Source organism: Malaclemys terrapin, chromosome 25, assembly GCF_027887155.1.
Source record: "Malaclemys terrapin pileata isolate rMalTer1 chromosome 25, rMalTer1.hap1, whole genome shotgun sequence".
Taxonomy (NCBI): Eukaryota; Metazoa; Chordata; order Testudines; family Emydidae; genus Malaclemys; species Malaclemys terrapin.
Genome location: NC_071529.1, coordinates 6785035 through 6799368, shown reverse-complemented (window position 1 = coordinate 6799368; position 14334 = coordinate 6785035). Strand labels below are relative to the sequence as shown.

Below are 14334 nucleotides of genomic sequence, written 5' to 3'. Positions count from 1 at the left end.
AATGAGCCAATATCCTCATTTGCATACTGAATGAATACGCATAAATATGCGGAAGTAGCTGGATTGTAAAACTGCAGGTTTCAGAACATGCCGCCCATGCCCTACCGGTCTCTCCTCGGTGCTTTCTGTAGTTCTCCATCTCAGCTGTACACCCTTCGGGAACAAAGCCCGGAGGAGCAGCTTGAGACCCGGGGCAGCTCAGCCCCATGGCCCCTCCTGCATCCCCACGGCTCTCCTGCGGGAATTGCGGCCTGTAGACAATGCAGCAGAGTTGGACCAAATTTTGCTTACGTTAGAAAAAACAGACATCAAAGCCGCGTGGCCGGATGAAGCATAAAACCAAGGGGCTTTATGTGTGTGTGAGTTGCATGATTGTGAGTGTGTATGTGTGTGTGGGAGAGTGCGTCTGTGTGTGAGGGTGTATGGGTGCGTGTGGATTTGGGAGAAGTTAAAAGATTTTGTGGGGCTTTCGACTCCCTTTTTCCAAGGATCCGGGTGTGAACCCAGGTGTCCTCCAAATCCTTGTCTTGCCATGGGCAGAAGCCAACACCCCCCCCAATTCAATTTTCCCTGGTGTTTCAATGGGAGCTGCCTTCCTCTTCTTCGCACCCGGCCCATGGCCCTATTATGCCAGGTCTCTGCTCTGGGAGGAAGAATCTCCTCCCACCCCCCCACCCCCCCACTTGCTGCATCTCTGCTAACATTGCTGATCTAGTGTTCATTTACCCACTTCCTCCCCTGGGCTCTGATCTCCATGTTCCCTACGGGCGCTGGCTCTTTCCACCTTAGTGCGGGTGAAGAGGGGCTTTCCGCTGGCGTGGGCTGGCCCGGCGGGGTCCAGCGGGCGTTCCACTCTCGCGCTGGGCTAATGCCAGAGGAGTGAGCATGAGGGCCGGTCCCTGGGGCGAATGCTGCCATGAAGACTCAGGTTACGCTCACAAACGCTGAATTCACACAACTACGTGCGGGCCTGGCTGCCGCGGGTCCTCGCCAGGCACTGCACGCTGGGGTTGGGGGGGGCAGCAGGGTGACCCCAGTGCTGCAGCAGGCCGCGTGACCTCGCCAGGTGTCCCGCTTGGTGCGGGGCAACAGGGGGGATGCGGGGGGATGAATCATCACAGGGTCGGAATAAAACGGAGGCATAAGGCAAAGCACAGAAATGGCACCGGGCAAACTGCGTTCATGGCCCAAGCAGCCGGTCTGTCCTCTGGGTTAATGCACATCAGGGCATCCCTCCCCAACACCGCAGCTTGCAGAGGTCCTTCAGGGCATCTGCACTGGCAGCAGGAGCCTGGAAGCAGCGTTTACCAGCCTTGCCCCCCAGAACGGGTTAGCAGGGCCGTGGGGTGGCAGTGGCTTCGGACAGGGTCGTTCCCGAGGTGCCATCGCCATGTGCCACAAACAGGGCTTTCACCACGCCTTTGGATGCAGACCTGCCGTGCAGCCGCTGAACCAGAGCGAGGGATTTATACCCATGGGAATGGGGAGAGAGGCAAGAACATAGACAGGTCATATCCCATCCATGTGACCAGTGCTAGCCGGACCGGGGCTCTCACTGGACGAACACGGGTTTCCGCTACACCTGCTGCTAGGTCAGGACTGGGGCGGATGCTGGACTCTGCCGTATCTCCAGCAAACCTGGCATCACTCGGGGAATTGCTCTGCCCTCAGCCGGCCTTGGGATAATGTGACTGGACCGTTGTCCTCAGTTGCTGTAGGCCTTGCCAGGGCCACCAGATATTGCCCAGACCCACAGTCCTGGGCCAGGGAGGTTCTGGCCTCACAAGGGTTTGGGAGAATAAGAAAGAGCTTCTCTGAGCTCTGGTCTCCCAGGGCAGACACTGGCGAGGGGTTTCTTTGGTGTCGGACAGTCCCTGCCCCCGCCGGGACTCTGCTGTGCTTGTGGGGCTGGGGGTCCGTCCTGGAAGTACAGGGCCCACAGGCCGTGCTCAGTCTGCAGTGCAAGTAGCGGCGGCTCTGCTGCAAACCTTGGCTCCCCTCCCGCGCGATGGCTTCCTCCCCGCTCAGACAGCCGTCGACTGCTTGATGCTGTGGAAGCTGACGCGTGTCGGCGACGTAGGGATGGACATGGCTCTGGCCACGCGGGCGCGGATCGAGTGCTTGTCCTGCCACCGGTGCCATCTCTTCCGCACGGCGGAACGGACCTGCCAACACATTGCAGAGCACACAGGGCATTTACTACCCATGTTGCGGAAGAGGGCTTTCCTTAGCCCTGAGGCAAGACTGGGGCAAGATTTCCCTCTCCCATTGCACAGCCTGGCAATACACCTAAGAACTAAGGGGCTGAAAGCAGGTTACAGACATCAATGAACTAAGCCCTCAAACTCCCCAGAAGGAAGGGACAGTTCATGGCATTATCCCGTTTTTGTAGATGGGGAAACTGAGGCACAGAGCAGGGACATGACTTGCCCAAGGTCACCCTGGAGTTCTGGGGCTTGCCTTATGCTGGAGGTCAAACTAGGTGATCAGAGTGGAGCCTTCTGACCCCCAGAGCCTATGAATCTGCGGAAAATGCTTATCCCAGTGTGCTGGGGGGAGAGTTGAGGCAGATGGGCGGGGGCGTCGTTGCAATGGGAGATTCGAGCCCAGCAGTTCTGACTCCAAACCCCTTGCTCTAACTGACAAGGCAGCCTCCTTCCCAGAGCCAGGAACAGGTCCCAGGAGTCCCGACTCCCAGGCCCGGCTAGTCCCTTTCCATGGTTGGGCCCTGACCTCAATAAATCCTGTCTTTAAAGGTCTGACAGGAAACAACAGCAATGATCCCAGCTCCAGGAACACGAAAGAGCGAGCAGGAGATAAATCCAGACTCCGGCTATAAGAAAAAGGGGCTAGCGGCTCATAAACCCGAGGCTGTCTAGTGTGTGACGGAGGGCAAGTGAGCGATGGGCTCACGGAGTGTCTTTATTACTTGTCTGGTCCGCATCTGTGTCAGTTCTAACCTAGAGCGGTGCAGATGCCTTGGGGGCTGGTAAATATCAGAGATTCACAGATTCCAAGGCCAGCGGGGCCCATTGTGCTAATCTAGTCTGACCTCCCGTACGACGCAAAGAATACTGCCTGGCGTTACTGCAGTAGGGCGGTTGATTGGCAGCAAGGTGCGAATTCCACCAACGGGGACAGAAGCCGCTGGGGCAGATGAAACAGCCACGTGGGGACAGATTTCTTAGTGCCCGTCATTATATTCCAATATTCCAAATATTTAACACCTGGGCTGCTAACTAGCTGGCACTGCCCCCTTTCTGTCCCCCTGGCTCCGAGCTACTCGAGTTAGTGCAGGGGACGATTGTTTCCCACGGAACCGCCCCGGCCGGCAATCCGGTCTCGGCGCATTGTTTGCGCCGTGGGCACTGCAGCAGAACCGGGCCACACGCACTGCGCAGTCCAGCAGTGTGTCCTGTCCGACAGCAGAGCTAGGAATGGGATCGAAGAGCCTGGTCTACGTAATGGCTACCGGGTGTGTCTGCATCTCAGCGCTTCGTGACCCTGGGCGAGCACTGAAATTCTGGAGGGCTCTGAAATTCCCAGGGCGTCTCCAGCGGGGTCCCATCCTAAGCTGCCTGTGATTTGCTCACTGGGGCAAATGCCAACTGCTCCCCAGCCTGCCTTGCTGCAATCCTATGGGAGGCCCCGACAGCCCGGTGATGAGATGGAGAATCATAGAACATCAGGGTTGGAAGGGACCTCAGGAGGTCATCTAGTCCCATCCCCTGCTCAAAGCAGGACCAATCTCCAGCTAAATCATCCCAGCCAGGGCTTTGTCAAGCCGGGCCTTAAAAACCTCTAAGGATGGAGACTCCACCACCTCCCTAAGTAACCCATTCCAGTGCTTCACCACCCAACCTAGACCTCCCCCACCGCAACTTGAGACCATTGCTTCTTATTCTGTCATCTGCCACCACTGAGAACAGCCGAGCTCCATCCTCTTTGAAACGTCCCTTCAGGTAGTTCAAAGCAGCTATCAAATCCCCCCTCATTCTTCTCTTTTGCAGACTAAATAATCCCAGTTCCCTCAGCCTCTCCTCGTAAGTCATGCGCCCCAGTCCCCTAATCATTTTCGTTGCCCTTCGCTGGACTCTTTCCAATTTGTTCATGTCCCTTCTGTAGTGGGGGCCCCAAAACTGGACACAATACTCCAGATGTGGCCTCACCAGTGCCGAATAGAGGGGAATAATCACTTCCCTTGGTCTGCTGGCAATGCTCCTACTAATGCAGCCCAATAAGCCTTTAGCCTTCTTGGTAACAAGGGCACACTGCTGACTCATATCCAGCTTCTCGTCCACTGTAACCCCCAGGTCCTTTTCTGCAGAATGGCTGCTTAGCCAGTCGGTCCCCAGTTTGTAGCAGTGCATGGGATTCTTCCATCCTAAATGCAGGACTCTGCACTTAGAGACACAAGGAGGCTGCTGCTGCTGGCGTGAGCTGCAGAGGAGAAGGCTCTTGCACCCACAGTGTCTATAGGGTTGGGCAGAGAGGACGCCAATGCTAAAGGAAGGGAGTGGGGAGGGCTGTACAGAGAGAGAAGGTCAAAGGTGGAGTGGGGGGTGGATTTTGAACTGGGTCCAAACCATGTTGGTGGGTGGGGTGCACGGGCCATACTTCTTTGACGAGGAAGGCAGCATTCTGCACTTACTAGACTCTGGAGAGCTGTGATTGGGGATGTGGCTGGACAGCAGCTGCTGCAGGGGAATAGACTTGTAGGAACCAAGGAGGAAAGCGGCAGATGGGAAGTCGTAGCATATGCGGGAGGTTGCAGAAGGAAATGACAGGCAGATTTGCGACATAGGAGACGAGGGAGGAGAAGCGGAGTTTAGGGTCAAAGATCACAGCAACAGGAGGTCAGAGAAAGGAGCTTTTTACCTGATCCACATGGAAAAAAATAGCCTCTCTCCACCTGCTACAAATTCAGTAGCTGGCAGCATCTTTCCCTTGTTCTGGGCTTCAAATGTCTTTATGATTTAGACAGGAAACATATGATTTGGAACACACATCTCAAATAATATTTTTGTTATATGTAGCCCTGCCATTGTTATCAGACGGCAGTGCTACATAGAGACCTACACATTCTTTTTCTTAGTGTGCGAGCAAGTTTTTAGTCTTGGAAGAAATGCCATGTTGGTTTTCAGATACGGTTTCCTTGGGGGGAGCTGTTGCAAGTAGCAGGAGAGTTTGCTCTCTCCCTTAACCTCTGTAAGCAGAGTCTGCTCCGGGGATAGAGTTGGGAGCTGGGCATTGGGATTTGGGCTGTGTGTACTGAAAGAGGGGATTGCCTGTGTGCTATCTGTGCCCACCTCTGTTCCAGGACTGATGAATATACAGTAAATAAACAAATTACACCAATATCCCCAGCCTCCACATTACTGATTTCTCCTCTAACAGGAAGAGGACTTGCAAGGTCCCGACAGCTGCTACCTCTCTGCAGAGGGTTGCTGTTATTATTTACCACGTGCTGAATGCCAAGAGGGCTCAGGGCACGCAGAGGAGTCATGGCTCTGCCCCAAGGAGGTTACAAGCTAGTCTGCAGGGAAGCTAATAACAGAATCACACATCGGCTCCCTGGTCTCCAACACGCTGCATTAAAACCCTCCATGGGTAACCTGGAGAAAACAGCACTGGCCTTTCTTTGTCCCCATCTTCGCTGCCCCCTGCGGGGCTCAGGAAAGATTCTGAGCTGCTTCCCAACAGGCCCTCTTGGAAGTCCCACTTTCAGTTCCTCCGCTGCCCTGGCTAATTTGCAGCAATGCATCCTGTCACCAAGATGTCTGTCCCTTCCCCTCCATGCATTGCAAAGCCCCCCGGATTCCTAGTTCATCCCATCCCACATCTCCCCTCGGGGTTTCAAGCTCTCCAGGAGCCATTCCAGCACATTTATCTTTTCAGTCCCTTTCTAGCGAATGTTCCTTCCCTGTTGGGAGTGGATGTTGGGCCAGGAATGCTGCCATGTGATTAGAGGAAGGGACTTGCAGTGGGACTCACTGGCTCCTATGCCTGGCTTTGGGAGGAAGTGCTGGTTAGTGGTTATAGCAGGGAAGTGGGCATCAGGACTCCGGTCTGCCACTGACTCACTGCGTGACCCTTTGCCATGTTACTTCTCGAGTTCCCTCTCTGTAAATAGGGGCCATGCTAATTCTCCACGGCTGTGTTGTGAGGATGAATTGGTAAATAGCTGAGTGCCCAGCATTGTGGCCCAAATCCTCAAATACTTCCATCAGAAGTTAGGAGCCTAAACACCTTTGAGGATCTGGGCCTATTTAGAACATAAGAACGGCTAGACTGAGTCAGACCAAAGCTCCAAGGTCCATCTAGCCCTGTATCCTGTCTTCCCACAGTGGCCAATGCCAGGTGTTTCAGAGGGAATGAACTGGCCAGGAGATCATCAAGTGATTTGCTCCCTGGTCACTTTTGGCCTGACTGACCACAGCAAACTGCCTGTTATCAAAGCATAAGCCATGAAGGGGCTTAGAGTCATCCTCAGTAACTGAACAAACCCTCCCGCCTTGGTGATGGGGAAGGCAAAGCCAATCTCATCCTTGAATGATTAACTAGACCATTTTGCCACTTTGCAGAAGGTGGGAAACAGTTTAAAAAAGAAAGTTTTTGAAAATAATAATAATAAAAAAAATCCATCCACAAAATTCCCAGGACAGAAACAGCCACGGGGGGTGAATTCTTTAGCAAACACCAGACTGTTAGCTCACAGAGCTGCTGGCTTGGGAGCTGTCTCTCCCCGAGGGAAGGCTATGGACGGGTACAGCAAAGAGATGCCATGTTTTCCTTCGGCGTCGGAAAAGGCTTTTTATGTTCCCCAGCCCCCGGGATCTGTCTTGTACCCAGCCATCCGTTCTTACAGCTAGCAAAGGTGTGAAAGCAATTGCAGGGAGGCATAATACTTAGTCCTGGCAGGGGACTGGACTAGACGACCTCTCGAGGTCGCTTCCAGTCCTATGATTCTATGTGAAACACGGAAACACAACTGATTAGCCTAGAGAGGGGCTTTGGTTCCTTTTCCATTGGGTCACAATGCGCTAGGTTTGGGGAACCGATCCCTGTATTCAAACAGATGGTGCACCCGACACTGGTGTGCAGCCCTGGCAAACTCTGCTCATCTTAGGAAAGGTTTACAGGGACACCACCTAATGGACAAATTGAACTGGGGTCTCGTTGTGACAGTTTTCCCATGCACTGCGTCAAAATAGCCTCACGCGCCTTCGGCCAGCCCAGTGGCGTCTTTCTCCGGCCACGGGAGCAGAGTGGGCTGAAATGTCCTCATGGAAAAGGAAGTTAAATGAAAAATGGGGCCAAACTGAACATTTGTATGGAAAGTTTCGTTCCGGCCAAAATTTCCCAAGGCCTAATTGTTTTTTTCAGTAAAAGCCTTTGGTGAAAATATTCGGTTTTCAGGAAAATGTTTGGTTTCTGATTTGCAAAACCTGACCCTTTTCACCAAAAAAACCCCCAACCCCAACTTTTCCCCCCCATAAATGTTTTTAAGACACTGAAAATGTTTCTGTTTCCAGTTTTCCTTTTTTGTTGAAAAAACCCCCCAACCCAAGACAGTTTAATGGGAAATTCTGATGAAAACAATTCAAGCTTGAGGTTTTCCCATGACGAATACTTGCCATTTTTTGACCTGCTCTCCCCAGAAGTGACGTGTGTGTGTGTTTCCTGCTTACCCAGTTTCGTACCTTGGAAATTAATCCCAAGGAGGGCAACAATCCCAGAATCTGTTCAGTACAGACAGGGAAGGTAGCAACTGCATACAGCTGTGACTGCCTCTTGGCCTTCCAGACGATGCAGTGCTGAGTTTGTTCCTGAAATGCAGGGCCGGGAGCTGGCGTATTTGTGAATAGTGCCGATTACAAGCTCTGCGGGAACAGATCTGGCATTGCCGGGGGAAGATGGGTCCCATTGATGAATTGACTCCTTTGGGACCACACCCAGCTCTGCCGATGCACCTCGGTCCCTGGCCTTTAATACCCCTGCCAGCCGATCTGGACACATGTTAAAACCACCACATTTGTTTCATTATGCCTCCAAGTGTCAGGAAACCCCAGGTCTCCCAGGGTGACCAGATGGGCCCATCTCCCCATCCATGAATAGTCGTTAGATTGGGCAGACAGGGCTGTTTCATTTGCCAGGCACAGAGGGAACCGCCATGTGGAAGCCATAAAGCTGAGAGATCCCCTTCCATCCCCCCACCTCACCAGGAAATGCTCACCTCGCTGTTCAGGAAGCAATAGAAGACGGAGACAAAGAAGCCCTGGAAGAAAGAAACACAGTCATTATGATCTGTGGGGGACCAGTGCCCACGGGCTGCTCTGGGGCTGATAGCCACCTGCGTTGCATTGATCAGACATGTCCATTCTTGTCATGTGTGCTTTCCTTAAAGCCCGAGCTCCTGGAGTCAAGTGATGGAGTGAGAATCTTGGCTGCCATTAAACAAAACAGGAAGTTTCTACCCCTGTGGTTGCAGAGAAAAGCTGGAAATGTGAGCGGGGTGTGACTGACAGGCCCAGAAATCAGAAGGCAAAGAAATAGACTCCCCTCAATTCATGTCTTTAATCTCACGATTTTTAAGCCAATCTCTGGTTTGTTGCGGTGTGGGGCCAGCCTGGCTAAAATCTTGCCATTTCACAGGGTTTTGTGTAGAACCCAGCAGTGAGGGTGGTCACTGGTCTCAATACGGCCTGGGGACCTCAATCTGATGCACATTCAGGCACATTTTCCAGCTGGGTGACATATCTCCTGGGGGCGTGGGCCTGCTGGTGCTGGCAGGGTTCTGGCCAGGAGGGGGCGATGCTGGGCGCATACCTGGAAAGATTCCAGGAAGGAGTTGAAGTAGATGAAAACGACCTGGGAGATCTCGTCTTCCCCCGGATTCACGAAGAACAGCATGTAGGTGATGCCCAGCAGCGGCAGCAGGACCAGCGTGGCCTTCACTGCTTTCCTGAGGAAGGAACACGGGGTTCAACCACATCAGCACCACAGCAGATTCCTCCCCCCGCTGCTACCGTGGGCCGATCCGAGCGGGGAGGCTGGGATCAATGTCTCTTACAGATTATTGTGAGCAGGGGAGTGGGGCAGCCACAGAAGCTCGCTGGATGATGATAATTAATGTGATGCGGTAATACCGGGGTACAAAATATCTAGGCATGACAGAGTAAGTCATGTGGGTGGGGCAGTGGCACTTTATATGAAAGAAAGCACGGAATCAAATATTGGAAAAATCTTAAATGACTCAAACTGTGCCAGAGAATCTCTCTGGATAGAAGTTTCATGCTTGAATAATATAAGTATAGCAGTAGGAATATACTACCGACCACCTGACCAGAATGGTGACTGTGAAATACTCAGGAAGATTAGGGAGGCTAAACAAACAGAAAACCCAACAATAATGGGGGATTTCAGCTAGTCCCATAGTGACCGGGTATGTGTCACCTCAGGATGGGATGCAGAGATAAATTTTCTAGACACCAAACTTTCTAGACTGCTTCTTGGAGCAGCTAGTCCTGGAGCCTACAAGGGGAGAGGCAGTTCTTGATTCAGTCCTAAGTGGTGCACAGGGGCAGGTCCAGGAGGTGAATATAGCTGAACCGCTGGTAATAGAGGCCATCCTGTAATTAAATTTAACATCCTTGTGGGGAGGAAAATATCAAAGAAGCTCACCACAGTAGCATTTAACTTCAAAAGGGGAACTACATAAAATGAGGAAGCTAGTTAAACAGAAATTAAAAGAAACAGTCACAAGAGTGACATGCCTGCAAACTGCATGGGAATTTAAAAAAAAATCATAACAGAGGCTCAAATTAAATGTATACCCCAAATTAAAAAAAAAAAAGAGGACCAAAAAATGCCACCATAGTTAACAACAGAGTAAAAGGGACAGTTAGAGGCAAAAAGACATCCTTTAAAAACTGGAAGTCAAATCCTACAGAGGAAAATAGAAAGGTGCATAAACTCTGGCATGTCAAGAAGAAAAGTATAATTAGGCAGGCCTAGTATAATTAGGCAAAAAAGAATTTGAAGAGAAACTAGCAAAAGACACAAAAACTAACAGCAAAAAAACCAAAAAAAACCAAAAAAAAACCCAAAAAAACTTGAGTACATCAGAAGCAGGAAGCCTTCCAAACAATCTGTGGGGTCACTGGATGATCGAGGTGCTAAAGGAACACTCAAGGAAGACAAGGTTGTTGCGAGAAGCTATGGTATGTAACCTATCACTTCAGTCAGCCTCTGTACCAGGTGATGGGAGGTTAGCTAATGTAACACCAATTTTTAAAAAAGCTCCAGAGGTGATCCTGGCAATTACAGGCCAGTAAGCCTGACTTCAGTATCAGGCAAATTGGTTAAAACTATAGTAAAGAACAGAATTATTAGACACATCCTGGCTCCTGTCCTGCAGGGGAAGCTCCTGTAAGAAAGGCTGTCCCATGGGAGTGAGCCCCCTACATATTTTTAAAAATCTGGACCAGCGTCCCAGCAAGACCCCTGGAATATTAGGACTTGGCATTTGTCTCTTTTTGGAAAGTGCTGTCCAGCAGAGGAAGGGTTACATTTTCTGTGCCATGTGCCGGCGGGCAGGTGTTTGAGCCGCATCGATTAATTCCTCCTACTTAGTCCTTTGCTGTGCTCCCAAGTGGCCATTTCATTCTCACCTCCGTGCCTGGATTGGCAGGGCCAGCTTTGGGGAGCAGAAGGGGGGCTCCCATTGCGGGAGGCGTTTGCAAAGGCAGTCATTCAGCCTCTAATTGCTCCCTTTAGTGAAGGACCCAGCAGCTCGCAGTCTCTGGCCTGGGCTCGCTGGCTGGCATTTTCAAAAGCCTTGAGAGATTAGGGTGATTATGGCTACTGGGGGCTGGGCTCTGAAGCCACTTTGGTGCTTTTCAGAGGGAGACCCCAGCCTCGGAAAGCCTGGCCCTTCACACCCCCTGACCCGTCGCTGGTACCATTGTCCTTTTTGCCTGAGTCCCCGTCAGTGTGAAAGTTGCCAGCACCCCTTGGGGCCCCAATGCATCTGCAGGAACTCGAGGAGATCATTCATTAATGAGGGCTCCAGACGGATTCAGACACAGTGCTGCTGAAATGCAGCCACCTCTGGGGTGGGGAGTGGCAAAGTACTTGGGAGGAATGGGGAACATTTGGCCAGGACCAGCAGGACAAAACCAGAGCGCTCTCATAGCCAGGAGCAAGGATCTTTAAATAGGGTTGCAAACTTTATACTCACACAAAACCAAACACCATTGCCCCGCCTCCTGCCCCGCCCCTCATCCAAGGCCCTGCCTCCTCCCCACCCCTTATCTGAGGCCCCGCCTCCTGCTCAGTCTATCCTCCCCTCCCTCTGTCGCTTGCTCTCCCCACCCTCACTCACTCGCTCATTTTCACTGGGCTGGCTCAGGGGGGTTGGGTGTGGGTGGGGTGAGGGCTCCAGCTGGGGGTGTGGGCTCTGGGGTGAGGCCAGTGATGAAGGGTTTGGGGTGAAGGAGTATGGGAGGGGCTCTGGGCTGAGGCAGGGGGTTGGGGTGTGGGAGGGGGTATGGGCTCTGGGCCGGGGCTGTGGGTTCTGGGTTGGGGCCAGAAATGAGGGGTTCAGGGTGCGGGAGGGGGCTCTGGGCTGGGGCAGGAGGTTGGGGTGCAGGGGAGGTGCGGGCTCTGGTGTGGGGCTGGGGATGAGGGAATGGGGTACAGGAGGGAGCTCCGGGCTGGGGCTGAGGGGTTCAGAGTATGGGAGGGAGCTCCGGCTGGGGGTGCAGACTCTTGGGGTGGGGCTGGAGACGAAGGGATTTGGGGTGTAGGAGGGTGCTCCGGGCTGGGACCCAGGGGTTCAGAGGGCGGGAGGGGGATCAGGGCTGGGGCGGGGGTTGGGGCGCAGGAGGGACTAAGGGGTGCAGGCCTAGGAGCCGGAGTTACTAGATTATTGAACTCAGGGAGCTGGCGCCCAGGGCCCCAGTGCTAGGAGCAGCCAGTGCCGAGGGTAGACCAGAGAGGCAAGGCCGGGGCATTCCCACGCCTTCACTACTGCCCAGCTCTTGGGCAGCCGGTGGCTAGTCGGGGCAGCTCTCCATGGTGCTTTATTTGTACTCCAGGAGAGAAGTGAATTGGGAGCCCTCCTCAGCCAACCTGTCACTCTGCAGTGCGGGCTGTCAGTGGCACTCTGGCGTGCGTGCTGCTACCTGTATTGCATGGTCTCCGAGGTGGTCGAGGCTCGGAGCTTGGTCATGAGGATTCGGACGATGTTGAATAAGAAGATGAAGTTGATCTGCCAGAGACAAAAGGTGGAAAGTCGCCAGTGTTCACACGGCTCCCACGCCTCACCCCACATGCCATGGAACGATCCCGAGAGGACTCCAGAAAAAATAAAATCTAATGCCCAGAGAACAGCTCCTGAAAGTCTTGCAGAGGCTCTGCCCATAGCACTAGCCTTCTGCCTCTGGACACTTGCACTGGGTCCTGATTTCACGCCCACGGGGAATGAGGTTTGTGTTTCATTCCATTTCCTAGCAGGCATCTGTCCATAGCATTAAGTTCCCCGAGTAGCTGGCACAATTGGTCCCTCCTTAAAGGATCAGGAGTGGACTAGCGGGCAGGATTGGGGTTTATGGACAGAGCTGCAGGTATGGCGCTCAGGGCTGTAACAGCAGGGGGTGGGGTGTCGCATCTCCTAAGCATACTGGATTTGGCAGGATGTGCCGTGTGTTTGGCTGTCAGGCATGAGCTCCTCACCAAACACCCCACACCCTAGGGGACGGCAGAGCCCAGAGCCAGAAGCCAAGGTGCTCAATTCTCACCTTGACTGGCTGCTGGTTCGGTTTCTGTGCCGCTTCCAACCATTCTACTGACCCAGGCCTCTAATGCGGCAGCTCTGTGGCTAATCCACTCAGCCACGAAGCTTTCAAAGCCAACAGGCTCAATACATGTGCACTTTGGTTAGTCTGTCACTAACCTTGGCTCCGACCACTAGGCCATACTCCCCGCCCAGAGTCTGGACTCCTGCTCGCCACTGTTCTCCTGCAGGCTAGCAGTAGTTTGCAACCCACTGGCCAAGTGTGCATCAAATCCTTCTCTAGTGGCTAGTCTGCATATCATGTTATTTATCATGATTATTACGGTCACGCCTAAGGACCAACCAAGAATGGGGCCCCACTGTGCCAGGTGCTGTACAGACGTAGGATAGTTGCTGGTCTCTGCCCCAAGGGGCTTATAAGTGAAATAGAGCCTCCAGACCCGGAGCAGGGAAGGGGTAGAAACACACTAGCCCTGGGACAGCAGCAAATGCCGTTCTTTTTGTGGGGGGTGAGTTAGGAGGGGCTCAGCTGAACAGAAAGAGAAGGGAAGGGAAGTGGACGAGGGGGACAGGGCAGGGGCGATGGGAAGTTCTCTGAATGTCCCAAGGTTCCTGCTTTGGCTTTTTCTGCTCTGAACAGCTGGAGTCCCTGGCTGGTTCCTCTTGGCAGCTTTCCCCTCCAGCCATGGCTGCGTCTGTCACGCAAACGCTTTGCCCCTCCGGCTTCCTGAATGTTTCTGGGGCTTCTCGGTCGGTCTGGGAGGCACCTCTGGCTGAGTTGTTTACCCTGCGTAGGGCCATGCAGCTTGGCTGCCTCCCTGATCGTGGAGAAAGAAGGGCGGCTTGGATCTGGCTGCAGGTCAGGCCCAGGCATGTGTCCAGAGGGCCAGGGCTGGCTGCCAGGAGAGGTGGATAGCTAGTGCTTTAGTCCAACACAAGTCGCTGGGCTCAATCCAGCCTCACTGGGTGAGCTTTAAGGGCTGGTGATAGACAGGAGGTCAGACTGGAACAGAGAGTCAAATAGCCCCTCTATAAATCTTATGGGACAGAGCCCCTCCATTTAGAGATGCAGCCAAGCCCCCGTCTCTTGGGGGTTGGTCACCAGATGAAGCTGAAACCTTAACCCTGTTTCGCTTCAGATGGTGGGAAAAAGCACAGCCCCCCCGCCCTACTTCTCTGTTCCCATTCCGGGGGTAGCGACAGGAGCTGGCTGGAGAATGCAGTTACCCCGATGGCTGCTTGGTGCCATCACAGCTCGGGGGGAGGAAGGGGGGAATCATCCCCCAAGGGCAGAAACTTGCAGAGAGAGCCGTGGTGCCAGGGAGGCGTGCATCAGAGCCAGCCTCACCCGGCCATGCCGCCCTGCCTCTGCGGCAGGCAGAGGATGAAAAGGCCTCATTACCCGTATGGTGGTGTGAGACAAGTGCTCTCTCCCCGGGGGCCAGTTCTGAGCAGACAGGCGCTGCTGCCCATCCATCCGGATGCCCCTCGGCCTTGAGCTGTGCGTCAGTGATTACCCTGGCATAAGGCGGGCA

The 14334-nt window shown here is 53.4% G+C and overlaps 1 protein-coding gene across 1 annotated transcript in view; it reads right to left on the bottom strand.

Moving 5' to 3' along the window:
* Positions 1-692: 692 nt before the first annotated feature.
* CRHR1 (corticotropin releasing hormone receptor 1) overlaps positions 693-14334 on the bottom strand; it is a 99446-nt gene continuing 85804 nt past the window's right edge. Inside the window, exons 10-13 of the mRNA XM_054014455.1 lie at positions 12189-12274; positions 8830-8965; positions 8237-8278; positions 693-2165 (exon numbers count right to left, since the gene is read on the bottom strand). Coding sequence (XP_053870430.1) covers positions 2025-2165; positions 8237-8278; positions 8830-8965; positions 12189-12274 — 405 coding nt within the window. The 3' untranslated portion in view covers positions 693-2024. The remainder of the gene's footprint in view (positions 2166-8236; positions 8279-8829; positions 8966-12188; positions 12275-14334) is intronic.